The 26,521-nt window shown below is 45.4% G+C and overlaps 1 protein-coding gene across 4 annotated transcripts in view; it reads right to left on the reverse strand.

The window, feature by feature from the left end:
• ATP7B (ATPase copper transporting beta) overlaps positions 1–26,521 on the reverse strand; it is a 479,681-nt gene that overhangs the window by 9,925 nt on the left and 443,235 nt on the right. For all 4 annotated transcript variants that reach the window (XM_085621784.1, XM_085621786.1, XM_085621783.1 and 1 more), the window contains 3 exons: positions 17,035–17,238; positions 16,775–16,892; positions 6,525–6,627 (listed from right to left, as the gene is read on the reverse strand). In XM_085621784.1, coding sequence (XP_085477910.1) covers positions 6,525–6,627; positions 16,775–16,892; positions 17,035–17,238 — 425 coding nt within the window. The remainder of the gene's footprint in view (positions 1–6,524; positions 6,628–16,774; positions 16,893–17,034; positions 17,239–26,521) is intronic.

Consider the following 26,521-nt stretch of genomic DNA (forward strand, 5'->3'; position numbering starts at 1 on the left):
CCGGTAGTGTGCAGCCGACAGATCCCTTTGGGGATGATTCGTAGCGCATTACAAGTTATAATAATAAAAATAATAATAATAATAATAATAACCTTGCAGCTTCTAAAAGTCGACTTTTTGAATACAAAATTATTGCTATTGCAAAACTTACTTATATGATCTAGTTCGTTCTAGTGCCTAAATAAATATAAAGATGCATGTTTAGTTCATAAATTGGCCTGGATCTCCTTATTGAGTTGTGTGTATCATTTGTTGACTATTATGGGTATTTGCATGTCTAACACGCCCCTCTGATAAGCCTAAAGCTGCTCCTCCACACTAACTCCTAGAAGTGCACCTTGGAAGTTCTAGAGCAGGCCCCTGTCCATTCATAAGGGAAACCCTGGACTCTTTGCACGATATATCTCATTTTAATATATTATATAAAGAACCAACTTCCTTCAATATGTTACTGACATGTTATTCCTCTTACCCAGGTGTAAAACTCAGAATGGGTAGGTAATAGCACACTGCAGCTATATCGACTGGATATGGGATTACCACTTCATCTATTGTGGTTCTCGTAAAGAGCCCCATTGTGTTTCCATGTTGTTATTATTTCATAATACTCAAAACATTTAGTTTTTGAACCAAGTTTTTTTTTTGGGACATTTGCAAAATTGACATGATTTAGTCTCCCCCTTTCTCACTCTCCTGTAACCTACAAAGAGTTTCACTAGGGTCAAGTTACAAAAAAGACTTCACTCAGAGAAAAGAAACGTGATTATTGTGTGAAAAGAATTATCAGCCGTTGGTCAGAAGACGCTGTCTAACATTTGGCTATCTTTGGAAAAATATTACATTTGGAAAGACAAATATGCAAGACCCCTGTATTGTTAATGTTCAAAGTGAACCCCTCCAAGGTTACCTGAGGCTGGTGCATCAACCCTGCACCCCTAGTTCCAGCATATTGGTCTCAGGTCACTGCCTCTACACACAAAGCATAGTCCTTTTAGTAAGAAAATTAATTATAGTGAAGTTTTGATATCCACAGGGCACAGTAAAAGGAGGTGGGGTTGGGCAAATGCAGGAGGGGTTGGAAGATGCTAACGGGGTGAGGGTCACTGGGGTGCTGCAGGATGCTGTGGGTGCTGACACGCCACCTTGCGCTGAACGTTTCTCATTGCCGGCACTGATTTCACATGCAATTCTCAGGTTCACAAAGAGAGGGTGATAACAAGATACAAGAAGTCACACAATAAGCACAATCATCCACCACACTGTACCTATCTCTCAAAGGAAGGGCTGATACCTTGTTAACTAAGCGGAGTATCTCAAATACTGGGGTTGATCGCTAAATAACTGAAACAAATATGCTGATATCCCATGACGTGTACCTTTTAGCGGTCATATCCTCCTCTATGTTATGGGAAGCTTCTGCATTCAACAATATAGAATATATGTTTATTGGTCCAAGAAAGGGTGCAGATGCCTGGTTAATGCACTGACCACAAACACAACCAGAGAGCTAAGAGGTAATAATAATAATAATAATTTTCGATAGTGCTTTAATTGTTTCTAAGCACTCTCTAGTATTGTACAGCAAAGGGGTCCCCCTACTTTATTTAGGGAGTCTACATTTCATGGAGGTGAAAATGACCCTCTATGGTCAAAATAGCCTTTCCATCCACAATACATGCACAAACCTTTGCTGCAACGTCGATTGCGTACTTCGCCTCACCCGCATAAGTATAAAGAACACTGTAAGTTGGGTCTTTTCCAACTATGTAAGTTTTGTATTGAGTTGTCGACATTGAGCACTGTATGACCCTAGGCCATGATTCCCTTACCATATGGAAGTCATTCAATCTGCTTCCATTCTCAGGCATACATGAATTCTAACGTGACGTGGACTTCCAGAAGAAATACATCTTTGCCCCATACCACAAGATAATCCTGGAATAAATACAAGTTAGCCCATGCACATGTGCCTACCCCCGGAATGGCTCTCATATAAAGACCTTGGATTGATCATCACGGGATAAAGTTGATTCAATTTTGTAGCGTAACAGGAACTGGGATTGGAAAATGTGCCATTTCTTAAACTCACTGACAAGGAGCCGTCATACCCCACAGTGTGTTTTGTGGCACCTACTGGTGCATAGGGTAGCAAAGGTGTAGTTGGGAACCATAGCTATGGGTACTGCCAATACATGACTTTGTTAAAATGATGTTGGGTTCTATTCAACTAGTCCAAATGTATATAGTTTTCATGTTGACTACCTTAGAGGTCAAGTTGTGTCTCAGTTAGTATTTGCCCTAATTTCTGTATGGTGGCATCCAGAGGTTCAGCAGAGCGAGATGCCTGTTCAATCTTTCAAGTTTACCAAGCCGGATGAGGCTCAGAATGCCCGCAGGAATCGCGGAAGTAGAACAGTACAACCAGCCCCTAGGTGCACTGGGTTATGAGCAAGAAGACGAGTAGTAGTCGAGAAGGGACCGCCATGCACTGAATGGAATGATTATCATCAGGGAATCTTCCTCACACCATGGGACCCTTAAAAATACCATTGTTTAGGGCAAGTCAGTGTACCCTCACAGGACCCAATGACTGAGAATCAGATGGTTTCTAAAGAGGATGAAAAGTGGAACCAGTCACAGGCAGTTCTCAAGTGGTTCAGTCATCCCACCTCCAGCAAATGGCACCCACCTGAAGGATAGTGCAGCTAGTCTTCGGGTGTTGATGAATAAAGGGTCCTAGGCAAACATTGCAATGGGAGGTCACACATGGTGTCCTTGACGTCCGGGAAAGCATGAGGAAAAAGAGTTCTCCCAGAATTAGAGCACAAGTGCATAGTCTCCCAGAAGTGAAGCACAAATAAAATACCAAATAGCTGGTAAGAAAGTCTGGTAAGAGTCACAAACAGAAAAACAAACGGTGGACTCCTCCCTGTAGGAGTCAGATGAACAGAATAGTAGAGATAATAACAGATCCTTTTTGCGAGAGTAAACAAAAATGAATTGGCAATATAGTTAATACTGGGTCCCAATAGTTCAGTGTAGGTGCAGATTCAGAAAACAATCAATCTGATAAGTGGAGTTCTTCGAGCAGTGGTGTCACACCACAGCGGAGCGTCTGACATCTACACCAACTATACTTTTATCCAACACTGCATGAGAATTGACATATAATGCATGCATGCAGCGATCAAGGCTGATGGCAGTTGTAGTCCTCCCACCACATGGTCTTGCCCCACTACGTCAGCCACTCAAGAACTGATTGTTTTGCTCATAGTAGGACTGTGACCAAAGATAGATACTGTGACAACACAGGCATGGAAAATCTGAGCACAGCGCATTGCATAACATGACACAACACTTCACAGAACAACACAGCACATAACAAAAGACATCACATCAGAAGAGCAAGCACAAAGAGTACAGGCCAATACCCCAAATTAGAATAGCACATCAGATTTTAAACAAGGACAGAAAACAACAGTAAACTGCAGGACACACCACAAAACAACCTGCAAGTAACATAACAGAATATTACAGCATAACATAAATGAACCTGACTGGTTCACTTGGTACTAGAATAGAGAATGCTTCAACCCGATCACTGGGCTGAAGCTCATTGCTGTGCCACAAATTAGAGTCAAGTTGTTGTGATCCAGTCTTGGAGAACAAATTGCTGTCAAAACTTCACTCAAGAAGCATCAAGTTGCCAAGTAACCACATACAAACCCTGTTGTGGGCCTGATCAGCATCAGGGGACACATTTCTCAACATGCATTGAGAGGGAGGGGCTGGGCAGTCCTCAAAGTGCAGAACAAAAGAAGGGCCATGTGGAATCCAAGTACTTATTCTTGTGTGCTTCACAGAGCAGGGACAGAAGGTGGCAGACTGATTTTCTCCTACTGAATGGACAGCACATACACAGCAGTGGTCTCAGCAGGTCTAATGCTGGATAAACCAGAGGAAGACCGGGTGCCACAGGGGAGTGAAAGTGGTAAGGGAAGTGGTAAGGGAGGTGTCGCGAAGCTCCCGATGCACCAATAGCAGAATAAGACATGCCTTTCAGAAGTCTAGTGAGGCCAACAAAAATCCGCAAAATCTCTGGAGACTTGAGGACGGCTATCCTGGGGTCCCGCCACCCTGATCACCACACTGAAAACACAACAGGGTGTCAGAGCAGGAGCATGAGCGGCCAGACGGTATCAATTACCATGCAAAACAGCCACCGTGGAAAGGTGTCTTTCTAACTAAAGACAGCAGAAGGTACACAAAAAACCAAATACTTACTTAAATAGGATGTATGCAACTATCTATACTCAGAGTAATAGTCTGATCTTATTTTTGCAAACTTTGTCATTTATTATATATTTTTTTTGGATGCAGCATTCTTGTGTACAAAAATGGATTTTCTTGATAAAATGACACCTGACAAACATATCTCATGTAAATACTCATTTACATTACACTCTAAGTAAACATTTGTTTATATTGCTAAATGTGCTGCTTTCAGCATGAGAACCCTTCTTCTCCTGCATTTACCAATCATTCCTTGGCATGTGCTTTTCCAGAAAACACTGCATCTCATGCATTGCAATGGAAACACTCCCAAGCGTGCATATTTATACACACAATGGCCATGTGAGGAGGGGGAACTGCCCTAGATATCCCATTTACTTCACTTGCCGCAGAATGTTGGGACTGACATCCCGAAACGACCTGGAGAGCAACGGTTAATCTTCCCTGACGTGTCTCATGTGCAGAAAGAGGACTGGTTTCTGGAAGATAGAAGCCAATGGGAACAAAGGGAGGCGGAGCCACCACTACGTAAGGAGGACCTTGCAGATCCGGAAGAGTAGGAAATTCACGAGGAGAGAAGGAGCCCAGCTGAAGCGAGGGAGGAAGACGCCGTGTCGAGGAGAATAAGGACCGAAGTGCAAGTCGTGAGGAAGGCAAATCAGCAGAAGTGGAGGGGAATCCAGCGAACGCAGCATGCCGAAACGACGAAGCAGACGACACCCTCGAGACCTGGTGCAAGGACTGGTGGACGCCCCCGGAGGATGCTCTCATTCCGCCGCAACTCAGGAGAGTTGCGACCCCTGCGGTACATGAATCAGGGAAGGGAGGGGAGTTAGGGGTTGGGAGGAGGGACAGAAGCACTGAGGGAACTGTGAAAAGCCCCGTATAGGCTGACCACCTCTGAGCACTTCACTTGATAACAAAATGACTTGCACGAGCACCCCCCACGACCGCATTATATTTTATATGACTGCCTGAAAAACCTCGTGAGTTGATAAGAAAGGGAGTTTTTCCATATATTGCATGTACCTAGCAAAGGAAATGAACTACTTTTGGGTTCTGAACCAGTTCCCTGAAAATAAGGGATTGATAGTTGACCTGGAGAGGACAAGAATCCTCACGATAGGTTATGTGGCTTTTCATCTGTTTAGTTTTTAGTTTTTTTTAAACAGTTTATTCTTTTCCGCATGAGATCCTCACACTCCTGGGAATGGTGAAGGGCCCTATCCTGGACTCAGTATCCTTATAGCAGTTGTGCTTACCGCCCTCTTCTTCTTCTCTTTTCGAGACTCTGGGGAACGTCCTCTCAGTAGGAGCTATCGTCTGACCAGAAGAAGACCCAAGAAAACCACAGAAGGTCTACTAAGAAGAGCAGAAGACCCTTTGTTTACCTGATATATTTTTATCTGTCTTTACCTTAATAAAACGTAGTCAAAATGAATTCGCCTATTAAGCCTCCGAGATTCTGTTTCCGCCCATCCCTCAAACAGACCAGTAACACAACAGACAGAGAGAATTACATTATGTTTCAGGGCTCATTCAAGATGTGATGATGATCAGTCTCAAAGCAACAGCAGAAGAGGGTCACGCAAAGTAAAGGCCTGAAGAGGCCGGACTCAAAGGCCACTCGGTTTATTATTTATTATAAGAGATTAGGCAGACAGCTAAAGTTCTCATGATACACCTACAAGATTTGTTTCAGAAACGTTGTCTGTGCTCAGAGGGAACACATCTTACAGGAACTGCCCCTTATTGCCCAATTGCCATGCTATTAGACAGTCAGAGATTAAGACTGAGTAAAGAATATATAATAAAAAAAAGGCCGACCAACATAATATGTTTACAAGACTCTTAAAAAGTGTTTTCTCTCAGTGTAAAGTTTAGGAAATTGCTGAATGTCCGCTGATATTTTTCCAATCAGAAATCCATTCAGAAGCAGCTTTGCATGACAGGGCACGAGCCATGCTGCACATACAGTGTACTTAGTGTAAAATGTGTCATTACTTTACACCAAGGGGCAGTATTCCAATGCACCGAGCAAAGCAATATTGTTTTGAATAGCCCACAATAGAAGCATTCACTGAGGGCCTGTGCATGGGTGCCAGTTTTCTGTATATCCTTCAAGTAGTCTGCAGAAGGCATATTTTAGGGGTCTTCCCCAAATGGTTCACTGATGCCTCACTTTGCTTTGTTCAGTTGGCACACATGCAGTGTTTCTATAGTTCACTTACCATTTCAGCTGCAGTGAAGACAATAACACAGAAACAGAGGAAGCCGCCATGGCAGCGGAGCCCATCCAAGGCTGCAGTATCAGGCCAAGTGGCAGGAAGACACCTAATGCAAAGACAAAGTAGACAGATGCTTAGGGATACTTGTGAAGGGGGCTGCCTCAATGGTGTACTTTAGTATCTTGCAAACTTGACTTTCACTTTAGATAAGAGCTTTCATTTTTGAATTATTCAGAGTTAAGGAAGTCTTGCATACCTTGTCCTGCAACCTTAATTCTTTATAATACTTTCCAAGCCCTTATAATCTCTGTTGACGAATACCGAACTTCTACTATATAAACAAGTATTGGCAAAGCCTATAGGTATGACTTGCATTTTGAATCCTGACTAAAACATTAAAGAAAGCAAGGCCTGCTGCAGTAAAAAACAAAAGACAAAAGTGATTGCTTTATGTATACAATACATCTTTGAGTTAAAGATTTTAATGTGCGATGATCAGTGTAATTTTGGTGAGTAAAATAGTACTCCATATATTGTAATGCATGCACTCTGTTTGTACGGAAAGATACACCAAACAGCTAAGAGCAAAAGGTGAGAGGGAAATAGGCCTCTGGTTGGAACCAAGGCCCGCTCTACAAATATTTTAAAGAATCAGTAAAATAAGTCTTAAATTCAGCTGTGCTGTCAACCCAGACCTAAAATATATGCTTATTAAACTAGAGGAAATAGTACAAATAACGGCTTTCAGTTGCAAGACTAAATACATTTGTGCCTGAGCAAGGTAATTTGCACTGACATTTGCACCAACTAATCAGCGGAAAAAGCAACATACACAGCGCCATGTGCATTGCGCTACTACTGTTACGTCTATGCTTTTACTTTCCCTGTTGGTTAGTATGAATGCATAGTTATAGCGTTGGTCAGAAACTGCAGATGTTAGTGGAAATGTATATGATCACGCCTCTGAAAGCTCTATTTCAGGTATAGAGCTTCAGTTGAATATTGTACTTTAAAAATCAGCTAAACTTGGAGAGTAAATCCACTCTCCTTAGCACACTCGTGAGAGGGAGGAGCAATAGGTGTTGAGAATCGTGACGCCATTTTTGTGCAATCGTACCCTGTGAATCCATTGCAGTCTTTAAAGGTCATACAAATCTAAGACAGAAATGCCTTCATAAAAACTTGGGGGCATATTATAAAGGACGGCGCTAAAATTATCGCCGGTTTAGCGACAGAAAACTGGCGCTAAAGTGGCGATAATGGGCTTGATAATATGCCCTGGAGAATTCCCATAGAAGCCCATTTTCACACCAGAACATGGACTTCTATTGGAATTCTCCAGGGCATATTATTAAGCCCATTATCGCCGCTTTAGCGGCAGTTTTCTGCCGCTAAACCGGCGATAATTTTTAACGCTGTCCTTGATAATATGCCCCATAGAGTTCAAAGGACAAATGTTGACATGAAGATTTATTTGACATCCATTGGTACAAAGGTTACTGTATAATCCACTGCAACAGCGACAGAGTACCCTTACTGCTAACATAATGGTCCACCTGCCCAAATTAAATGCAAGCGAATCATAGGTGTGGCTACGTAGTGACTACTCTGTCACCATAGCGAAACCTCTTTGACCCCTGATAGAGAATTGGCTATATGTCCACCCGCCCAATCAGGATACGTGGACAGATAGTTATTTATTTTACTGTCCGTTACCGCCAAGTAAACCCTGGTGGTGACGGACAGTAAAACGCTAATAATGCTCTCCCTGCCATGAGAGACAACTCCCATGGCTAGGGGAAAATTACATTCTTTGTTTTCAAAAAGAAAATCATGTTTCATGTTTTTATTTTTGAAAACAAAAAAATAAAACTGTTTGGTGCAGGGGTGCGTCATGCTGATTGAAAACTCAATGTTGCTTCAAACAGGGGCCCCAAAATATTTCTTCCCCCGGGTCCCACAAATCCTTAAGATGGCACTGCTCATCGCTTGGAAATACAGCCATTAACTGTAAAATACCACCTGTGCTACATAAATGTAGTTTGATAAGTGCTTTATTAAACTATATGAACCATATCTATTGGGTTCTTGATTATTTGATGGCATTAACAATAAGAAAACTTATATTATACAACAATAAAGGCACTGTGCTTAGTTCTTTGCATAAGAGTTTTTATTCAATTGTCAGGTGTTCTTGCTGTACGCTAGCAGAGGAGTGGTTGCTAGGATACAAACACTCTACAGTTTTGTACCAATAGGAGCAACTAGAATCTTCAACTTTAAGCCCGTGGGAACAATCTGGAATAATTACACCTTTAGGGCTTTCTGAAATGTCTTTTTACATTTTTTCCGGCTTGCTAGCATGCTGTTTGGAGTGTCTTTGCTTGCAACTAGCTCTGCTGTCAGTGCTTATGTTCTTTCGTCATGTGTGTAACACATCAAAACGAGTTAAACAATGCTGAAACAATTGGCAATCAAATGAAGACCTCTTCAGCTGCCTTTTTCACATACCTATATGGAGACTGCAAAGGAATGCAGTTCATAAATCCAGAAAGTATGGAGAGACCTATTGAACATCTCTTTTGTATCAGGGGCAGTAAATATCCCAAAGCAGTGGATGACTATAGCAACTTTAATAAGTTTATTGTAAAATGCCCTTTTCCCCCAAATGTGTACTCCGGTTTTGACTGCAGCTAGACTTAGTGGACCCAAACCCCAAAGTCTGCACCCATAAAAGCACTTCAATGGCAGCTCCCCAAGTGTGACTGGCTGTCGACCTTGAACTACTGAAGTGGCCACCCAGAGGGCATTCACTTAGAAACCCGCAGGTTATAAATTAAAACCCCAGCAGGGCTAACTCAACATTTGATCATTGTGAGGCCGAAAACATCAGCATTTGATTTGGGCAGCAGTGACAAGAATAGTGCAGACATGTAAATGCAATTCAGTTTATGGGGTGGGCTATATAAATACCTATTAGTATTGATTTTCATTGACATGAATACTACAGATCAGAACACATTCACCTAAAAGGACCAACAGTGCTGATTCGGGCATTGCCTCTTCTTTTTACATCATTTTAGCCAAAGCTTCCCTCGCTGCCTTTCAATAGACCTCTACCTTTGGAGTGTTCGCTTTTCTCGGGATATCATCTTCCTGGCCCTATGGCACTGAACGTGTTAAATTATGACAGATCTCTGCCATAGTCTAGGGCTGAACGGTGCCTTATGTGGTTTATGCTCTCGAGCAGTGGTATTTTATCACCGCAGACAGTGGCAAATGCTTGTTCATCTGGGGAACTTTAAAGGAAGGTGATACTTTGGATAATAATAATGGAGCATTATTTGTTAACATCTCCAAAATAATTACAGAATGCAACAAAACACCTCACAATAACATAATAAAAACTAAATAAAAACATACAAATAAAAGAGCACAACAAACTAGAATAGAATGTAACACAACCCGGGCCATTGGGAAGACCAGGCGTAAAAAGTGTCAAAGATGTCAGGTGCTTTCTAGGACCCCACTCTCATCCAACAACATTTTTTAAATAGATTTTAACTGCAAGCATGGTGGCAAGCTTTATTAATTATAATGATATCGACTACTTGGCTACTCTACTGGATGGCACCAGATGCCATATTTGCGCTTTTGCTGAAGTAGATATTTTAAATGCTTAGATATAGGAGCTTATGGCACCGCCTTTACATTCTGGCCAATGACCGCATAATGACTTCTGACAAGCCTGCCTATGAATCTACCTCCTGGCTACAAATTTACTAGAGTGGCTTCCAGTTAACGCTGAAGAGCAGGTCTCTGGAAATCACAAGACCTTGGGCATTAACAGCCGCACTGCTCCCATTCCCAGAACCGTACCATACCAGTGTATCTGTATTACTACACACAGCCAACAGTCATTATTTTTGTGGTGGTTGTTGGCCGCAGTTTTATTTTACATTACATACGTCATATCTGTACGATTCCCCTGGACACCTTCTCGGGCCGGGGTCAAAAATCATTCTCATACATTATCACAATTGGTTATCACTGTGTCATTTGGACATCATAAATCATGGGTCATAAATCATCGGGTGTCATAAATCATTCTGTCACAAATCTGTCATCATTTGTTGCCATAGATCATGGTTATAAATCATTGGGATGTCATAACTCATTCTGTCACAAATCTGTCATCATTTTGTTGCCATAAATCATGGTCATAACTCGTCGGGATGTCATAAATCATTCTGTCATAAATCTGTCATCATTTTGTTGTCATAAATCATTCTGTATGGGCATCATAAATCATCAGCCATAAATCATCGGCTGGCCATTAATCACTGGTTTGTCTTTTGCTCATTTGCATATCCTAGGGGTCGTAAATCACCCTGACTGCTTGTAGATTGTTCTTTGTTGTTTTCCACGCCCCTTTGTGTGTGGGGGAGTAGCCTTTTCCCGGAGCCAGGCCACAACTCTCTACCTTGCTAGTCTCTCCTGCGCCCTGCCGTCTGGCGAGGGCTGGGCTGGGAGTGCTGTCTCCGTTTGCTACCCCGATTTTTTGTCAGGCGTACCTACCCAGCCGTAAAGTATTCCAGAGTGAGTGGCCCTCCTTCTACACACCGCTCTGTCGGTGTGTTTCCATTACCAAACCAATATACTGATGTTTCCGCCCCTTTTGGTTGGATTTGCTCTCTTTGCGCTCTCATTGCATGGGGGTAGTGTCTTCCCGGAGTTAGGCCTCAGCTCGCTACCATGTTGGACTCTTTTGTGCCCTGCCGTCTGACGGGGGCTGGGCTGCGGGTGCCGTCTCCGTCTGCTACCCCCTTTTGTTAGACCACTTCACTCAGCCGTGAGGCATCCCAAAGTGAGCGGTGCCACTTCACTCAGCCGTGAGGCATCCCAAAGTGAGTGGCCTTACTCCCACACACCGCCCGGTGTGTCTCCTTCGCCAATCGTTGCACCCTTGGTTCCTTTCGTCCCTCTCAGCACTGCAACGCTGCTGTTGTAGGTGTGGGTGGGTGGGACTCAAAAAACGTTGGTGCCGACCTAGTATTGGCCCTGTTCATATATCATCGTCAAAGTTACTAGTCTTGCTACAGTGTTTTGGACTACAGGGAGTTGGTAGGTATGGACGGTGCGTTGTGGAGTGAGTTTGCATATTCTAGCTGGAGCTACCGGTGTTTGCCCTCCTTCTCGTTGACCATCTCGATGGCGGTAACAGTAGGATGTGCCGACCACAGAATCAATCTGGATCATTCTGAGGTTAGAAACAGCATCAACATAGGTCCCGCCACAGTTCATCCGTACTAGCAGACTTTGTGACTGCTGGATCACAGTGGGAAATGCCTGGATTGCATAGAACAAACCTTTACAACAACCTGAGCTAAAGTATGACAAATGATCTTGCATTATTGTAAAGCGCTCTGATACCTTCTGGTCTAGGTAGCGCTCCATAAAACCTATAAATAAATTACCCAGAAACACAAAATTCACAGAAATCACGTTGTTCGTAAGTAGGATAACCTATATTGGTTTATAGAGCAGAAGTGTGTGAATTGCATATTTTTGGTTTAACAAAATGTTATTAAATTCGATGACATTTTTTTGAAAATATACTTTCAGATCAAAATGTGGCTTGTCAATATCTCGTGTGACTTTTGTTTAGGTGTGCTTTCCTTGCTTAAAACGTATTGCAACATACTAGCAGGAGATTGATTCAGTAGAAAACCTTTCTCAATGAGACATTTTCTGTTTGAACCTGTTTCGTCTTGCAAGACATTTTTATGGCTTACAAAACAGATAAGCAAAATTACATTATGAACATTTTTGAGAACTATTGTTAGTAAATTAATTTAATTGTTCGCAATTTAATTTTGCTCACCCTACTATAGAGCTAACATTATCAGACTTTCAAAATCAAGATCCAAAAATGAGCAGCAGAATAACCACCCAGCCTGTTGAGTAAGGCTTAAGAACCCGTCCGCATCCTCTTTTATTCGCTACTTAGCAAGGAGGTTTTGTGGCATATCTCAGATTGGTTATTGGAGACAGAGGAGAGATTTGGGATTTCTAAGTGTCATCCACGTGGTATCACATCGGACTTCAGCATTAGGCCCTGATTATGAGTAGGTCATTTTATTCAGACTGCGAGTAAATTGGTGTTATCGCACACAATCAATAACGTACCCCGTGGTATTGTTATTTATTAGGTGGGATAAATAGCACTTAAACTCGTAATCAGGGCCTTAGTCTTTTAATGTTCTTGCTTGGGCTAATTGCCTCACTCTGGATGAGTGACATAGTTTGGGTGGATGGAGGTTGAAGGAGTGCCTGAGTTTTAGGATGTTCCTTGCTGCACAGGATGAAAGTTTTCTAAAGCTTCACATCTTTCACCCAAGGGTAATCAATCAACCAATCAATCATGGCATTTGTAAAGCGCACTACATATCCACGAGGGTCTCATGGTGCTGGGGGGGTAGGGGGTAAGCTGCTACTGTTCGAAGAGCCAGGTCTTGAGAAGTCTTCTGAAGGTCAAAAGGTCTTCGGTCTGCCGCAGGCGGATGGGGAGGGTGTTCCATGTCTTGGCGGCGAGGTGGGAGATTGATCTGTCGCCGGCGGTCACTCTTCGGATGCGGTGGACGGTGGCGAGGGTGCGGTCTGTGGAGCGGAGCTGGCGGGTGGGGGTGTAGAGGCTGAGTCGGCTGTTGAGGTACGTTGGTCCGGTGTTGTGGAGTGCCTTGTGTGCGTGGGTGAGGAGTTTGAAGGTTATCCTCTTGTTGACAGGGAGCAAGTGTAGGTCTCTCAGGTGGGGTGTGATGTGGCTGCGGCGACGGATGTCAAGGATCAGGCATGCGGAGGCGTTCTGGATGTGTTGAAGCCGTTTCAGGAGTTTGGCCGGGGCTCCTGCGTAGAGTGCATTTCCACAGTCCAGTCTACTGCTGACGAGGGCCTGGGTGACCGTCCTTCTTGTTTCGGTGAGGAGCCACTTAAAGATCCTGCGAAGTATGCGGAGGATGTTGAAGCAGGAGGAGGAGACGGCTTTGACCTGCTTCGTCATGGAGAGGGCAGAGTCGAGGATGACCCCTAGGTTGGGTGCGTGGTCGGTGGGTGTTGGGGGTGTTCCTAGTGCAGTCGGCCACCAGGAGTCGTCCCAGGCCGAGGGGGTGGATCCGAGGATGAGGACCTCCGTCTTGTCCGAGTTCAGCTTTAGTCGGCTGTTCCTCATCCAGTCGGCGACGGCTTTCATTCCTTCGTGGAGGTTGGTTTTGGCGGGGTGGGGGTCCTTGGTGAGGGAGAGGATCAGCTGGGTGTCGATGGCATAGGAGATGATGTTGAGGTCGTGCCGTCGTCCAATGTGGGCGAGTGGTGCCATGTAGACGTTGAACAACGTTGGGCTGAGGGATGAGCCTTGGGGTACGCCGCAGATGATCTTGGTGGCTTCGGAGCGGAAGGGGGGGAAGCGGACGCTCTGTGTTCTGCCGGAGAGGAAGGAGGAGGTCGAGTCCAGGGCTTTCTCTTGGATTCCGGCCTCGCAGAGGCGTGTTCGTAGTGTGCGGTGGCAGACCTTGTCAAAGGCGGCTGACAGGTCGAGGAGGATGAGGGCCGCGGTTTCTCCGTTGTCTAGAAGGCGGCGATGAGGGCAGTTTTGGTGCTGTGGTTGCTGCGGAACCCGGACTAGGACGGGTCCAGGATGCTGTTCTCCTCGAGGAAGCTGGTCAGTTGTTGTCAATGATCTTCGCCGGGAACGGGAGCAGGGAGATGGGTCGAAAGTTCTTGAGGTCCTTGGGGTCCGCCTTGGGTTTCTTGAGTAAGGCGTTGATCTCTGCGTGCTTCCAGCTCTCCGGGAAGGTCGCTGTCCCAAAGGAGATGTTGATGGTTTTCCGGAGATGGGGCGCAATGGTGCTGCTGGCTTTGTTGAAGATGTGGTGTGGGCAGGGGTCTTCTCAGGGATCCGGAGTGGACGGTGTTCATGATCTTGATGGTGTCTTCGTCGTTGATATTGGTCCAGGAGATCAGCCGGTCGGTGCGGGTGGTGGTCGTGAGAGCGGGGGTCTCAGTGGTTGCCGGGGTGGTGACGGTGTTAAAGATGTCATGGATGTCTGTGATCTTGCGATGGAAGAAGGTGGCCAGCGAGTCGCAAAGGTCTTGTGAAGGTGGGATGTCGTTGGTGTTGGAGCTGGGGTTGGACAGTTCCTTCGCGATGTTGAAGAGCTCTTTGCTGTTGTGTGCGTTGTTGTCTAGGCGGTCTTTGAAGGAGGTCCTTTTGGCGGATCTGAAGAGGTGGTGGTGTCTGCGGGTGGCGTTCTTGGATCCAGGTTTTTTAAGTTTTTGGCAGGTTCGCTTGGAGGCCTGGAGGTCTTCGGTGAACCGGCTGGTTTTCTTGCTAGTGTGGGTGTTGGAGGGCTTCTTGAGGGGTGCGAGGGTGTTGGCGCAGTCGTTGATCCACTGTTTGAGGTTGCGAGCGGCGGTGTCGGGGTCGGTCGGATCTGTGGGTGGGTTCCAGGCAAGGGAGGTGGAAAACTGGTCTTCGAAGGCTATGAATGCTGCAGTGTGCTACAGGAAGCACAATAATTTCTTTCTCATGCATTTTGGGTGTGGGTTAGTTGCTGATGGACAGGTTAAAAGTGCCTTTCTTCAGTGGCAAGTTAAATAAGAAAGATGAGAAATTACTGTTATTGAAGAACTGGTTAATAAAATTGTAAGGGGAAGTTGGTGGGAAGGTGTTGAGGGGAGAAGCTATCATACATACTTCTGGTGATGTCCTTGATGGTGGTAATTTAGGTGAATAGTGTGAAGGCGAAGTCATGGATCTGTGGTCCGCCAATTTTCTCTAGGTCGAATTTGTTGGTGTTTACTGCATGAGCTTTGCTATTTTGTTGAATGCTGGTGCCAAATTTGACAATTTTACTAATAAAGAAGATTTATAATTTGTCTTACAATTGTTGGGAATCATCTAATATTAGGTCTAGGTACGTGAGAGTATGTAGGATGGATTGCAAGGATGGATTCTTGTGTTGTGAATTTGGAGGCAAGATGTTAATTCACGGTAGTGAAGATGGTTTTTAATGCATTATTTAGGGTGACTTTGTGTTCCACACAGTTGGAAGAGGGTGGTGGTCATGTTGAGGTAGATTCACTTTATCTGCACTCTGCTTGAGAGCTCTGATGGAGTGCATTACCGAAAGAGAATAGCATATTTGTGAGAATTATGGTAATCTATCAATGGTGGTTTGGAAGTCTATTAGGAGCAGTTGTGTGGACATACTGATGTGTGATGAGTGTAACTATACATTGTCTTTGAAGGTTAGGGAGGGGAATGGTTATTTGATAGGAAAAGTTAGAGCCCGAAGATTTAAAAAGGCAGACTGATCCTAAGGAATGTGTTTTGTATGTAGTCTTAGGTCTATGAGTCCCTTGATGCAGGGCGCAACAGTAGGTCTCAGGTGAAGTTTGTATATTAGACGAAATCTCCAAGTAGTACAAAGTAGCAGTTAAGTTTTTTAACTTGACACTCGAGACAAAATCAATGAATGATGTCTGAATGTTGAATGTATGTCTTATATTCAGTTGCAGAGGAGTATGAGGAGGGCTTGAGAGATTACACGATGAGGAGCACTGTCCACATTTTTGGTATCTTTCTCCCTCTCTCCTCTTCCTTTGTGGTCCATTAACATCATCAACAACTTACATTGGACTAAAAGACTAGTGGGTCATACAAGCACTAAACATCTGACCAAAAAAAATGACTAGATAATTTAGAAGGGAGGAGTTTTCATCCTGAATGCCCCTGAACAATAGCAATCTATGTGGTACCCACACATGGTATAAGGTAAAGCATTTCACAGTTTGACTGAATGGAATACAGAAGACTTTACGAATGCGTCAGCTGTCCAACCTCTGGGTGTTTCAGATGGAATCTGTACAAATGATATATCTCAATATATCTCCATTTATTTTCCTTCTATCCAATTGTTTTTACCCTTCTCTCATTACCCTTCATTTAGTTGCTATATCGCTCTCTCGTTTACTCATGGTAGTCTGAAGGATATACTATGCACACTGTTAAGTATAAAGTGCTTCCATCATCCATACATTTACATTTGGTTCTGTACGACAAGAAGGTTTCACATTTTCATCAGATGAGAAAAGGTCGGAGTTTACTTTCAGTCATATGCACATTTATAATCTTATTGATTTAGCAGCATAACACCATTCTTGATGGAGAAACAGAAAAAGTAGAATGTGCCTACCTGCAGCTATGGGCACACCAACTAGATTATATATAAGTGCAAAGACGAAATTGATTCGTATTCTTCTCACTGTTCTTTTAGAATGATGGATACTGGCAACCACATCCATAAGGTCATTCTGCAACGAAAATATTGTAAAGGTAGCTGCATGTCTCATATTTTTTTCATTACATACCACAGTTAAGTTTCACGAGAAACAGAACATTAACAAATCACTGCATGGGCCAACAATGAAACAATTGAACTGCAGAAGAACATACTCGGATGAGAACCACATCAGCTGCTTCAATGGCGACGTCAGTGCCCGTTCCAATGGCAATGCCAACGTCGGCTCTGGCTAGTGCAGGAGAATCATTGACCCCGTCTCCAACCATTGCCACCCGTTTACCTTCCTTCTGGAGTTCTTCCACTTTTGCAACTTTATGAGAGGGAAGTACTTCGGCAAAGACTTTCTTGATACCGACCTGCAATGAATAAGAAATGCATTGCTATGAGACACATTAGTGCATTTAATTTAATGATGAATATTATTAAACTAATCTGCATTACTAGCTAGGGGGAGAAAATAGAAGTGCTCCCACAAAATTAAGTAACTCCGTTCCTAAGAACCAAAACCTGGTTTCAGTCAGGCGTACCTCAGCATAAGCATATGAAGCATTTTAGCATCACCAACACAATATTATAGTCAAGAAATCAAAAAGTAAAATTCCCAAATAAAGTTATCAAAAATAACAATTAAAATGACAGCAAAACAACAAACATTGGTAAAGGGGTCCAGAGGTATGAATTGTTAAAGAAAATGCAAAATGCTAATGCAGAAGCCAATGTCAATGTTAGTCTGTACTCTGAAAGGATAAACAGTTACCAACAAGAGAACAAGGTACGGTCAGTGGCCTTGCAGGCTGGTGCACTAAAATGCTCTCTATCATCCAAGATCATTTCTGGGGTAGCATCACAGGCCATAAAATCCAGGGTGAGGCAGATGTCTCTACAACCTCTGCTTTGGCGCCATGGTCAAAGTCGTCTCTCAACTTTGTTAGACGTTGCACAAGTTCTTTCTGGATACTTCTAATGCAACCATACCTTCAGGAGCTCTCCTGGGGTGTTTAAAGTACAAATCCAAGGAGGAGACAGATTTCGCTACTGCGCTGCTTCTTGTGAGCTGCAGCTAAGAGTCCATTCCCACTGGGATTGCTGATTCTTTCTTCCAGGGTGCCCACCTCCCAGGTTCCACCGCCAAGAGTTGAGTCCCTCTAAGCTTGGATTGACATGGCCACAGCATGTTGAATGTTTTTAAGTGAGATAAGATACAGTTTTGCAGATTATCATGCCCAGCAGAGCTATCTTACAGGAATGTAAACCTCTGTCATGCAGGCTATGCACAGGTCCTTGCGCAAAATGCAGGAGCCCACTGAGGTATCTGATTGAGATTGTAACCTGTGAACAGGTAGTCTCAGCTGCAGATAAATACACCCCTTCAGTGATGCAAGGGGGTTGGAGCTTGTAACCTGCATTTAAACATAGGTACACAAAGAGAGTACCTTAAATAGATTTAAAACAAGCATTAGCAATGCAATTGGTCTTGCCTTTGGGACCATATATGTATTTAGCTATGCAGCACAGTAGCCTGTGTGCTTAAACATCTATCTAAGTAAGCACCAAACTGCGTGACACGCCATGTATGGGAACACATGAAGAAAAATATTGCCTTTCAGCGGGAAATGGTATAGTCCAAAGCTCTGTTTTTAATATAAAATCAGGACCTTCGGTGGTCTTTTCACTGAAAACACAAGATTTGAAAAACATATTATTGCCTAAGGGTGCTTGTGGAAGACAATTTTTGTGGACTGGAATCTAAAGAATGCTAAAGTGATTCTGATATTTTACTGACCTCTGCTGGTCGTTTTCTATCAAGAAAGTTAAATAGTAGTTGACAGAAAAATAAAAAAAATAAAGTCCCTCAGCAGAAAGCAATTATGGTATTTTACTGACCTCAACTGGTCGTTTTCTATCAAGAGAGTTAAATAGAGGCAGTTGAACAGAAAAAAACTTCCTAAGTGGAAGCAGACAAGTCCTAGGGCTGCTCTCCAGAGCCCACAAAGTACATACACATATAAGTATATACTAAAGTATATACAAGAGGTCTTGAATGCTCAACCTAAAAATGGTTACTTACATGTAGGAGTAGTTTTGCAGCATGGAGAATTTTCTGACTCATGTGCTGTGCACCATTCCCCCATCTAGTGGCTGGGTCCAGAATGTCTATGTAGTCCTCTTTTCTTTTTACTTAGGTGGCGTCAACCATTTGTGTTCTGTCCATCCCTCTGTGACATCAGATGCCTGCTTCAAAAGCCTCTTTGGGTGGTCACCATTTTCAGATTCTTTTTTCCCTTGTCTTTGTCATGACTTCCTAGTCCTTCTATATCTTCCTTAGACCTTTTGTGGTCAGCAGCCTCATTTTTGGTGAAAGGGTCACATCTGAATCCAGAGAATTCTTTTAAACTACTCCTTCTGGTAGGCAACAATTTCATTTTGCAGCGTGAATGTTTTTTGGGATTCACATGTAGCGGTATTCACCTCTCTTGGGAGGCTTGGTTAAAGTGAGTTTATGGATGCATACAAGTGCTTTAGTACTTTCTGTTCCATTGAGCTTCTTTGTTTGCTTGAACATCTACACAATAGTGTTTTTATAAAAATATTGACAGCATACTATTTAGATTCCAAACGGTTGCCATTTATGGAGACACTCTCTTTGTAAATCAGAGTTGCCTCCTTTTTTTCCTTGTTGAGTGCACTCTTGATCTTTGTCCTAGTGCTACACCTGCTGTCTTATAACATTTCTGGATTGGTTGAAGTATCCACCTTGCAATGATCCCCTTGGTGACCGGTGAGGTGTTGCTTGCTGATGCAAAAGAGATGAAGAATTGATTTCCGCTCTTAATATATATTTTTTCTTGCAAGTATCACCACAGCCCTTCTGACATCCAGCATGTGCAGGGCTCTGTCTGCTTTTATTTTAGATCATGGAAAATCAATGACAGCTGTGTAGCTTGGTTGACATGGAAATATGAGATGGCCTTGGGAGACAGGGCACTGTGGATTTGTATCATTCCTTTATCCATCTGCTCAAATGGGACTTCATGATCTACATTTGCACTAGAATTTGGTTCCATAGAGTTGCGGGGACTGGTCTTGGTGGGCCCCCACTTTTGCCCCCCTAGAAAACCCCTGCTCACCAGAGTGCTGAAGACATATCTTCCTGTGACACTTGTAGTATAAGCCACTATGGCAGAGATGTGAACCTTCAGAGAAGCAAAAGATAGGCCCTCATTGAGCTAGTGGGTGAGGTTCTTGATCACTGCAGTGTCTTGTATCCAGCTATCTTTGAGTTCTGCTTTGTTGCACTGGTTTATGAACATACTCCATTTTGTTGTGTAGAACTTTCTTGTGCCAGGCCTACTGTTCTCCTTATGGACCTCCATGGTTCTCTGTGTGAGCCCGATGTGACCAAGCTCTACATCCTTAGGAACCATGCTGCTAGGCTGAGAATTGCTGGTTCTGAGTGGCATACTTGCCTCCACTTGCATTTTTAACAAATCTTGAAGAAGTAGCAGTCTCATCACCCTATCTTGAGCCTTCGCACCAGACACGAGGAACATGTCTGTCTGGCCCACTGAGGATCGAAATTAAATAGTGTTTTAAACATCTCTTTTCATAATTTTAGTGTCAGCTCTATATCCTGTATACCCAGTTGGGCTGCTCATTTTTTGGGGAGAAAACCTTTTAAGGATTTTACAACTTTCAGTGAGAAAGCAGCACAATGAGCACAGTACCAATGCAGAATATCAGAATACATTACACAGCAAGAAGAAGGCAGAAAATACATCACATTAAATCCTATGACTAAACTACCAGCCACCCCACAGTAGGGCCAGAACCAATCTTCCTGCCTCTACATTAATATTGCCCACCCCACACAATCCTGTAACCCCATCATCTGCCCATGGCATCTCTGTGCATGGGTCTAGCCGTATCCCTCTATTCTCCGCCCAGTTTCTCCAGATCTTAAAGTGTTTGTGGGGGCAGCCTCATGACAGGTAGATTGGAAGTTCCATTGCCATACAATTATCCAGCCCTTGGCCTAGGTGTCTACGTGAGAGGCCTCCATCTCTCCAGGCCCTGGCAATATCCCTCTTTGCGACAATGAGTCCCAGCCAAATAAGTGTCCTCTGATAACGAGTGCCCCCCCAGATCATCCGTGATATGCAGGAGGATAAGTTTAGGTTCTCTGGGGATATTCCAACCTATTACCCTCTCAAGTCAACCCAGCACACCACCCCAGAAATGGGCCAGTCCCGTGCAGTGCCAGAACGTCTGAGGTAGATCCCCCTTTGGGATCATCACACCTCAGACAGTTTCCCGTAGAAATCCGGCCCATGTGATGGAGCCGGGCCCTAGTGAGATACACTCTATGAAGTATCTTAGGTTGGATTAATCAAAACTGGGTGGCTATCACCGCCTCCCTGGGGACCTCCACTGCCTCCCTCCAATCATCGTCATCCAGGAAGGCCAGTTCACCCTCCCACACCTGCCACACTCCCACCATTGGGTACGGCCCATTACACAGTAACATATTTCTGACAATTTATCCTCCTTTAGGTTTGTAAGAAGGATTTTGGCCTCCAACAGGAAAAACTCTGGGATATCCTCCACAGGCTGTATAAGAGGGAGGAGGCCATGATGGAGCTGCAAGTACCTAAAGAACTGAGTACAGTGCATGTCATACTCCTCCTACAGGTCTTGAATGGACTTGAGCAACCCACCCCCCTCCACAGCCTCTCGAAAAGCCTCTAGTAGCAATGGGCCAGTCTGCAGGCTCACCAGGTGCCAGAACTCTCTTGGTTAACTAATGGGTGCCCGGCACTTTATCAGCCTGCAGCTGAGCCAGGGTCGCACGTATTGTCTGCCTGCAATGACTCCTGCTGTTTTGGAGTTAGGCGCGGCATCTGTATTTCCGATACGAATTTAGGTAAATCTGCACGAGGGCTCAAGGGGGTGGCCCCATACAACTGTCCATAATACGCTGCAAACACACTCGCAATGGACTCACTCCCAGTCACCCAGGAACCATCATCTGTCACCGGAAAAGCTACCAGGGCTTCTGACTCCCTGGAGGTGCACAGCCAGTGCACCATCTTGCTGGCTTTATCGCCCTGTTGATAGACCCTGTTGTGTGTGGCCATCCACGCCCTTCTCACCTCCTGCGTAAGCTCCTGAAGGAGCAAAGTCTGGGTATGTAGTGAGTCCCACAGGAGAGATTCCTGCTGTGACAACTTGTACTGACTTTCTAAGTAGAGGATACGCTCCTCAAGATCCCTGACCCTCTGCCGATCCCTATCTCTCTGGCTCTTAGAGTAGTTAATGATTCGACTCCTCACCGTGGCTTTCTGAGCCTCCCACACTGTAATGTGGGAAGATACAGAACCCCTATTGTCGGCAAGGAATTTCTGGCACGTGTTTTGCACAGTTCCCAGAAATCGTCCTTTCGGATGAACCATCAGTCCAAGCACCATCTCGTCCCCTCTTCTCCGGGTGGCCCCAAGCCAGATCCGCCACCACCTCCACTGGCGAGTGATTGGAGAGTCCCCTGGGCCAATAACCACACATCTGTGACTGTGTGGCTTTCCCGGCCCTGCATTAAAAAGTAGTTGAGTTGGGAGAATGAGCGATGTGCTTTGAGTAGAAGGTGACCACTCTCTCCCGGGATGGTGCACCCTCAAAACGTCTATCAGATTCCAATTATGCATGAAGGCCACAAGCGGGGTGGGTCCAATACCCATTCCCACAGAAGTTGAAGAACAGTCCAGGCTCACATTGCACACTCAATTAAATCCCCACCAATCAACCATGGGACATCTAGCAATTCCCATAGAATGCCCCCCAGTCTAATAAACAAATTCTGAGGGGGGCATATACGTTGATCAGGGATATGGGGCGGCCATGGAAAACACCAGTTACTGCAACATAACGGCCCAAGCTATCATGCCATACCCTCAAGACTGCCAAAGGGGTACGCCCCATAACTAGTATGGCCGTGCCCTGAAAACCCAGGTGGAATCCAGAGTGGTACACCTGAGTGTAGCCCATGCGGGCCAGAAAAGGACACTTGCTACCCAAGAGGTGGGTCTCCTGAAGCATCACGATATCCACATTGGATCTCAATGCTGCCCAAAGCACCGCTCCCCGTTTGATCTTATCCAACATCCCATTAATGTTCCAAGACAGGATGGACAATGTACCCTGCCACCCACGTCGCTGGGAGTGGCCCCTCTGAGAATTAGAATCTGCCATAGCACAAGCGTGGGATCCTACAGTTTCTTTAAAATCATGCGTGTCCTGCCTACAACTGTGCTCACCATCTGCACCTGAAAAGGAAATACAATCAAAAACAACACCCTTATGCCCTCCCACTCCCACAACCCCCACCAAATACTTTGTAAACTAGAAGCACCTGTCGTGGTGCAACTAGGGACCAAAGCCAACAGGGCTGCCATGTGATGCACATCGTTCCGCTGCCCAACCCCCCCAAAATAACTAAATCCAACTCAATTAGGCATTTTGAGGGTGTGGGTCACAGGTGGTATAGACCACACCAACAAATCAGAGCAGTGAAGACATGTGTGCATCACTCCCAAACAAACCTCACCCCTAAGAGAACGTCACAGCGGATCAAGAGCCGCCTACGAGGGAAGATCAGCACCCAACCTCATTAAGTGGTCATCCCCCGCTGCAGGTGAGTTTTCTCCTACAACTGCATGCTTGGGACCCAGCGACTTGGTCATACATCCCTTCTTCTTTAAACGTTTTCGCAAGACTGTATGCCATTCTCGTGTTGGGCCTCTGCCATCTCCCTGGGCCCCCTCTCTCTTTCTCAGGGGAGGAATCAACTGCTGGGTACCGCGGTGGTCTCTCCTCCACCCACTCCCATACCGCTTCAGGAGAGTCAAAGAAAAGGATCTTCTCTTGATAGAGGACCTTCAGGAGGGTCGGGAACAAGAGCATATACTTGAGTCCCATGGATTTCAAGTTTTGCTTGGCTTCCTAAAAGGACAGATGCTGCTGTTGCACCTTCAGAGTGTAGTCCGGGAAAATCATCACCGGAGAGGACTGAAAAGTCAACTGGCTGGCCCTGCGAGCCACCCTACGTTCTCCACCCCTGCCGGCGTAGTTGAGTATGCTCACAATGAATGGTCTGGGACATGCACCGACCGGCAGTTTGGTGATCAGTACTCTATGTGCCCATTCTACGATGAAGCAGCTGAGACCTCCTCCTTGGGCACCCAGCTGTTCACCCAGTCCCACATGAATCTCATTGGAGCAGAGCTCTCTGCCCTCTCCAGTATGCACACCACGTGGAGATTGTTCCTGTGGCACCTCCCCTCCGCATCCTCAGCGCGTGCTTCCAGCTGCCTCGCCAGACTTTGCAGGGCGGCCTAACGGTCTCCATGCATTTTGAGGGTGTCTTCGGTCTTCGACACCCTGCCTTCCTCCTCGGTAACCTTGTGCGTGGTGTTGTGTAAGTCCAGTTGAATCAATGAGGTCAACCTTAAGTTACCCTATCTTGCCTTCCATTGTAGCCTTGAGATCTTGAATGGCGACGAGGATGGGCAAGGTCTGGGGGGCCCCCCTCTGACACATGAGCTCCTCCCTCTGCTCCTTCCGCCCGCAGGGGCCCGCTGTTTGGTGTATTTTTCTATCTTTTGCTGAGAGGCCGTAATGGTTAGCTTGTCTTTCGCCATACCGGCGGTACCCAAAGGAGGTGTTTCTGGGACCTCAAAGCTGTGAGGGCAGGACACCTCGTACGAGGGCGAGTATTACATGACCCCCAGATATCAGTTGGGGCTGCCAAAACCCCCAGTAACATCCTCGGGCCCCTACGAGAAGAACCATAGGCAGTCAGTATGCCCCCGCACTGCATGGTCTGAGCTGGTCTGAGTAGGTCCCAATCGAATGTCTCCTTCGGTGCCCCCAAGAAAGCACACCCTCCAGAAGCCGCTACTGCACAATGTCTGCAGAGGCGGAGGGGAGGAAGGCCGGGTGGGTGACCCCAGCGCCAACAAAGTTCAATCTTGTGCTCCCGGGATGACTCCACTCCCCAGTTCCTCTGAGACAGTCCCAGCTGCCGCGCGCATCCCAAAACATGATTTGTGGGCAGGTCTCGTCTCTCCAGGTCTCGTTGTATATTTCCAGACTCGATCGTTCGAGCCTGATCCCACCACCATAATACAAGTCCCGGGTAGAGCCTGCCCTGTCTCATTTTGGCCTTGGGAAATGGCAGAGAGACCACCGATCCCCCACCCAAGTGGGCACCTCCAAAGACTATGGCCCCTGTTCATCTGGGGGAAGTCTGTCCAGGGATCCCCTTTACCTCCCAGCCGTATAGTGGCAGAGGAAGGAGCTGGGATCTGCTGTGTGCCGCCTCTCTAAAGGTCTTGCAGCTGCCACTCTCATTCCTGCTCGTCAGTGTTTTCAGCACGGCCGGGCCCAGCCAAGCACCGGTGCCCTCAGCAGCGCCCTAGGCAGGCCGCCGTGTCAACCAGCAGGCCCGCCGTGTTGAGGCTCAGCCTGCCCTCCCAGAGCCTTGCAGGATCAGGCAGCGAACCGGCAGCAACGTGCTTCAGGTGTCCCTACATCGCCTCCGGAACGGTTCCCGGAACGCCCGCCGATCCGCCCTCATGGTGCTCAGGCCGCTGCCAGTCTCCGCTCCCTGCTGAAATTTATTTAATGCGATTTAATGCTGCATATGGAGGCCATGGGCTGGATGGAGACCCCGGCACACCTGGGGGTTTTATTCGCTCCGGACTGGCATGTTTGTGATGGTGCAATGAATCACCACTGCAGCCCAGCCCGTCCTGGGTCGGATGACCCCGGGGAGCAGCGGTGAAAGACGGATGAACTGCTCTTAAAGCGGAGCTCCCCACAGAGCGACCACCATACTTGCTGGCCAAGCTACGCCTACCCTGGGCTACCCATTTTAAACATGACAGCTCAGCTTTCACAAGCATTCTCCACACAAGGAGATGTGGCTTAATGGCCAGAGCCACTGACCATGGAAATAGGGAAGCAGGTTTGAGTCGTAGCCTGGGCCAAGGCACTGTGATTCTAGGAAAATCACATAATCTCCCTGTGCCTGAAAAAATATTTTGTGTATTTTGGTTCTCATGTAAAGCGCTCTACAGCCTTTGGGCCAAAGTTTGCACAATATAAAACTGCTAAAAAAATCTCCTTCTAAAACATATTCATGTGCAGGTAATTTCAAAGGTTGTACTCTGAAGTACTGAAATGATACTCGTTCATATTCGAACTTTCAGAGTTTTAAAATGAGTGATTTACCAAGCCAGAAACAGCACTCTTGATCTTAATACAGACTTAATAGCTCCAGTGGGAGACCACCATGTTACCTGTTGAAATGTATTCATTTCCCCCTGCTTACAACTCTCTTCTGGTGTTCTCTTCTTCTCTTCTTCTCTCTTCTTCATCCATTTCAGTTATTTTATGGATGTCCACCCCCAGATCAAGATAATTATCCACTGCATCAAAACCTGTTGCACGTTCATTCAATTTGGATTGTTTTTGTCACACATTTTCTTTACATGAATCTTTATTTTATGTACTGTGCAGAGTGATTTATGGATTGTTGGAGAAAAAGAGGGTTCAGGCCAAGAAGTATTGCGCCATCAACATAAG

The sequence above is a fragment of the Triturus cristatus genome, chromosome 8 (assembly GCF_964204655.1).
Source record: "Triturus cristatus chromosome 8, aTriCri1.1, whole genome shotgun sequence".
Classification (NCBI taxonomy): Eukaryota; Metazoa; Chordata; class Amphibia; order Caudata; family Salamandridae; genus Triturus; species Triturus cristatus.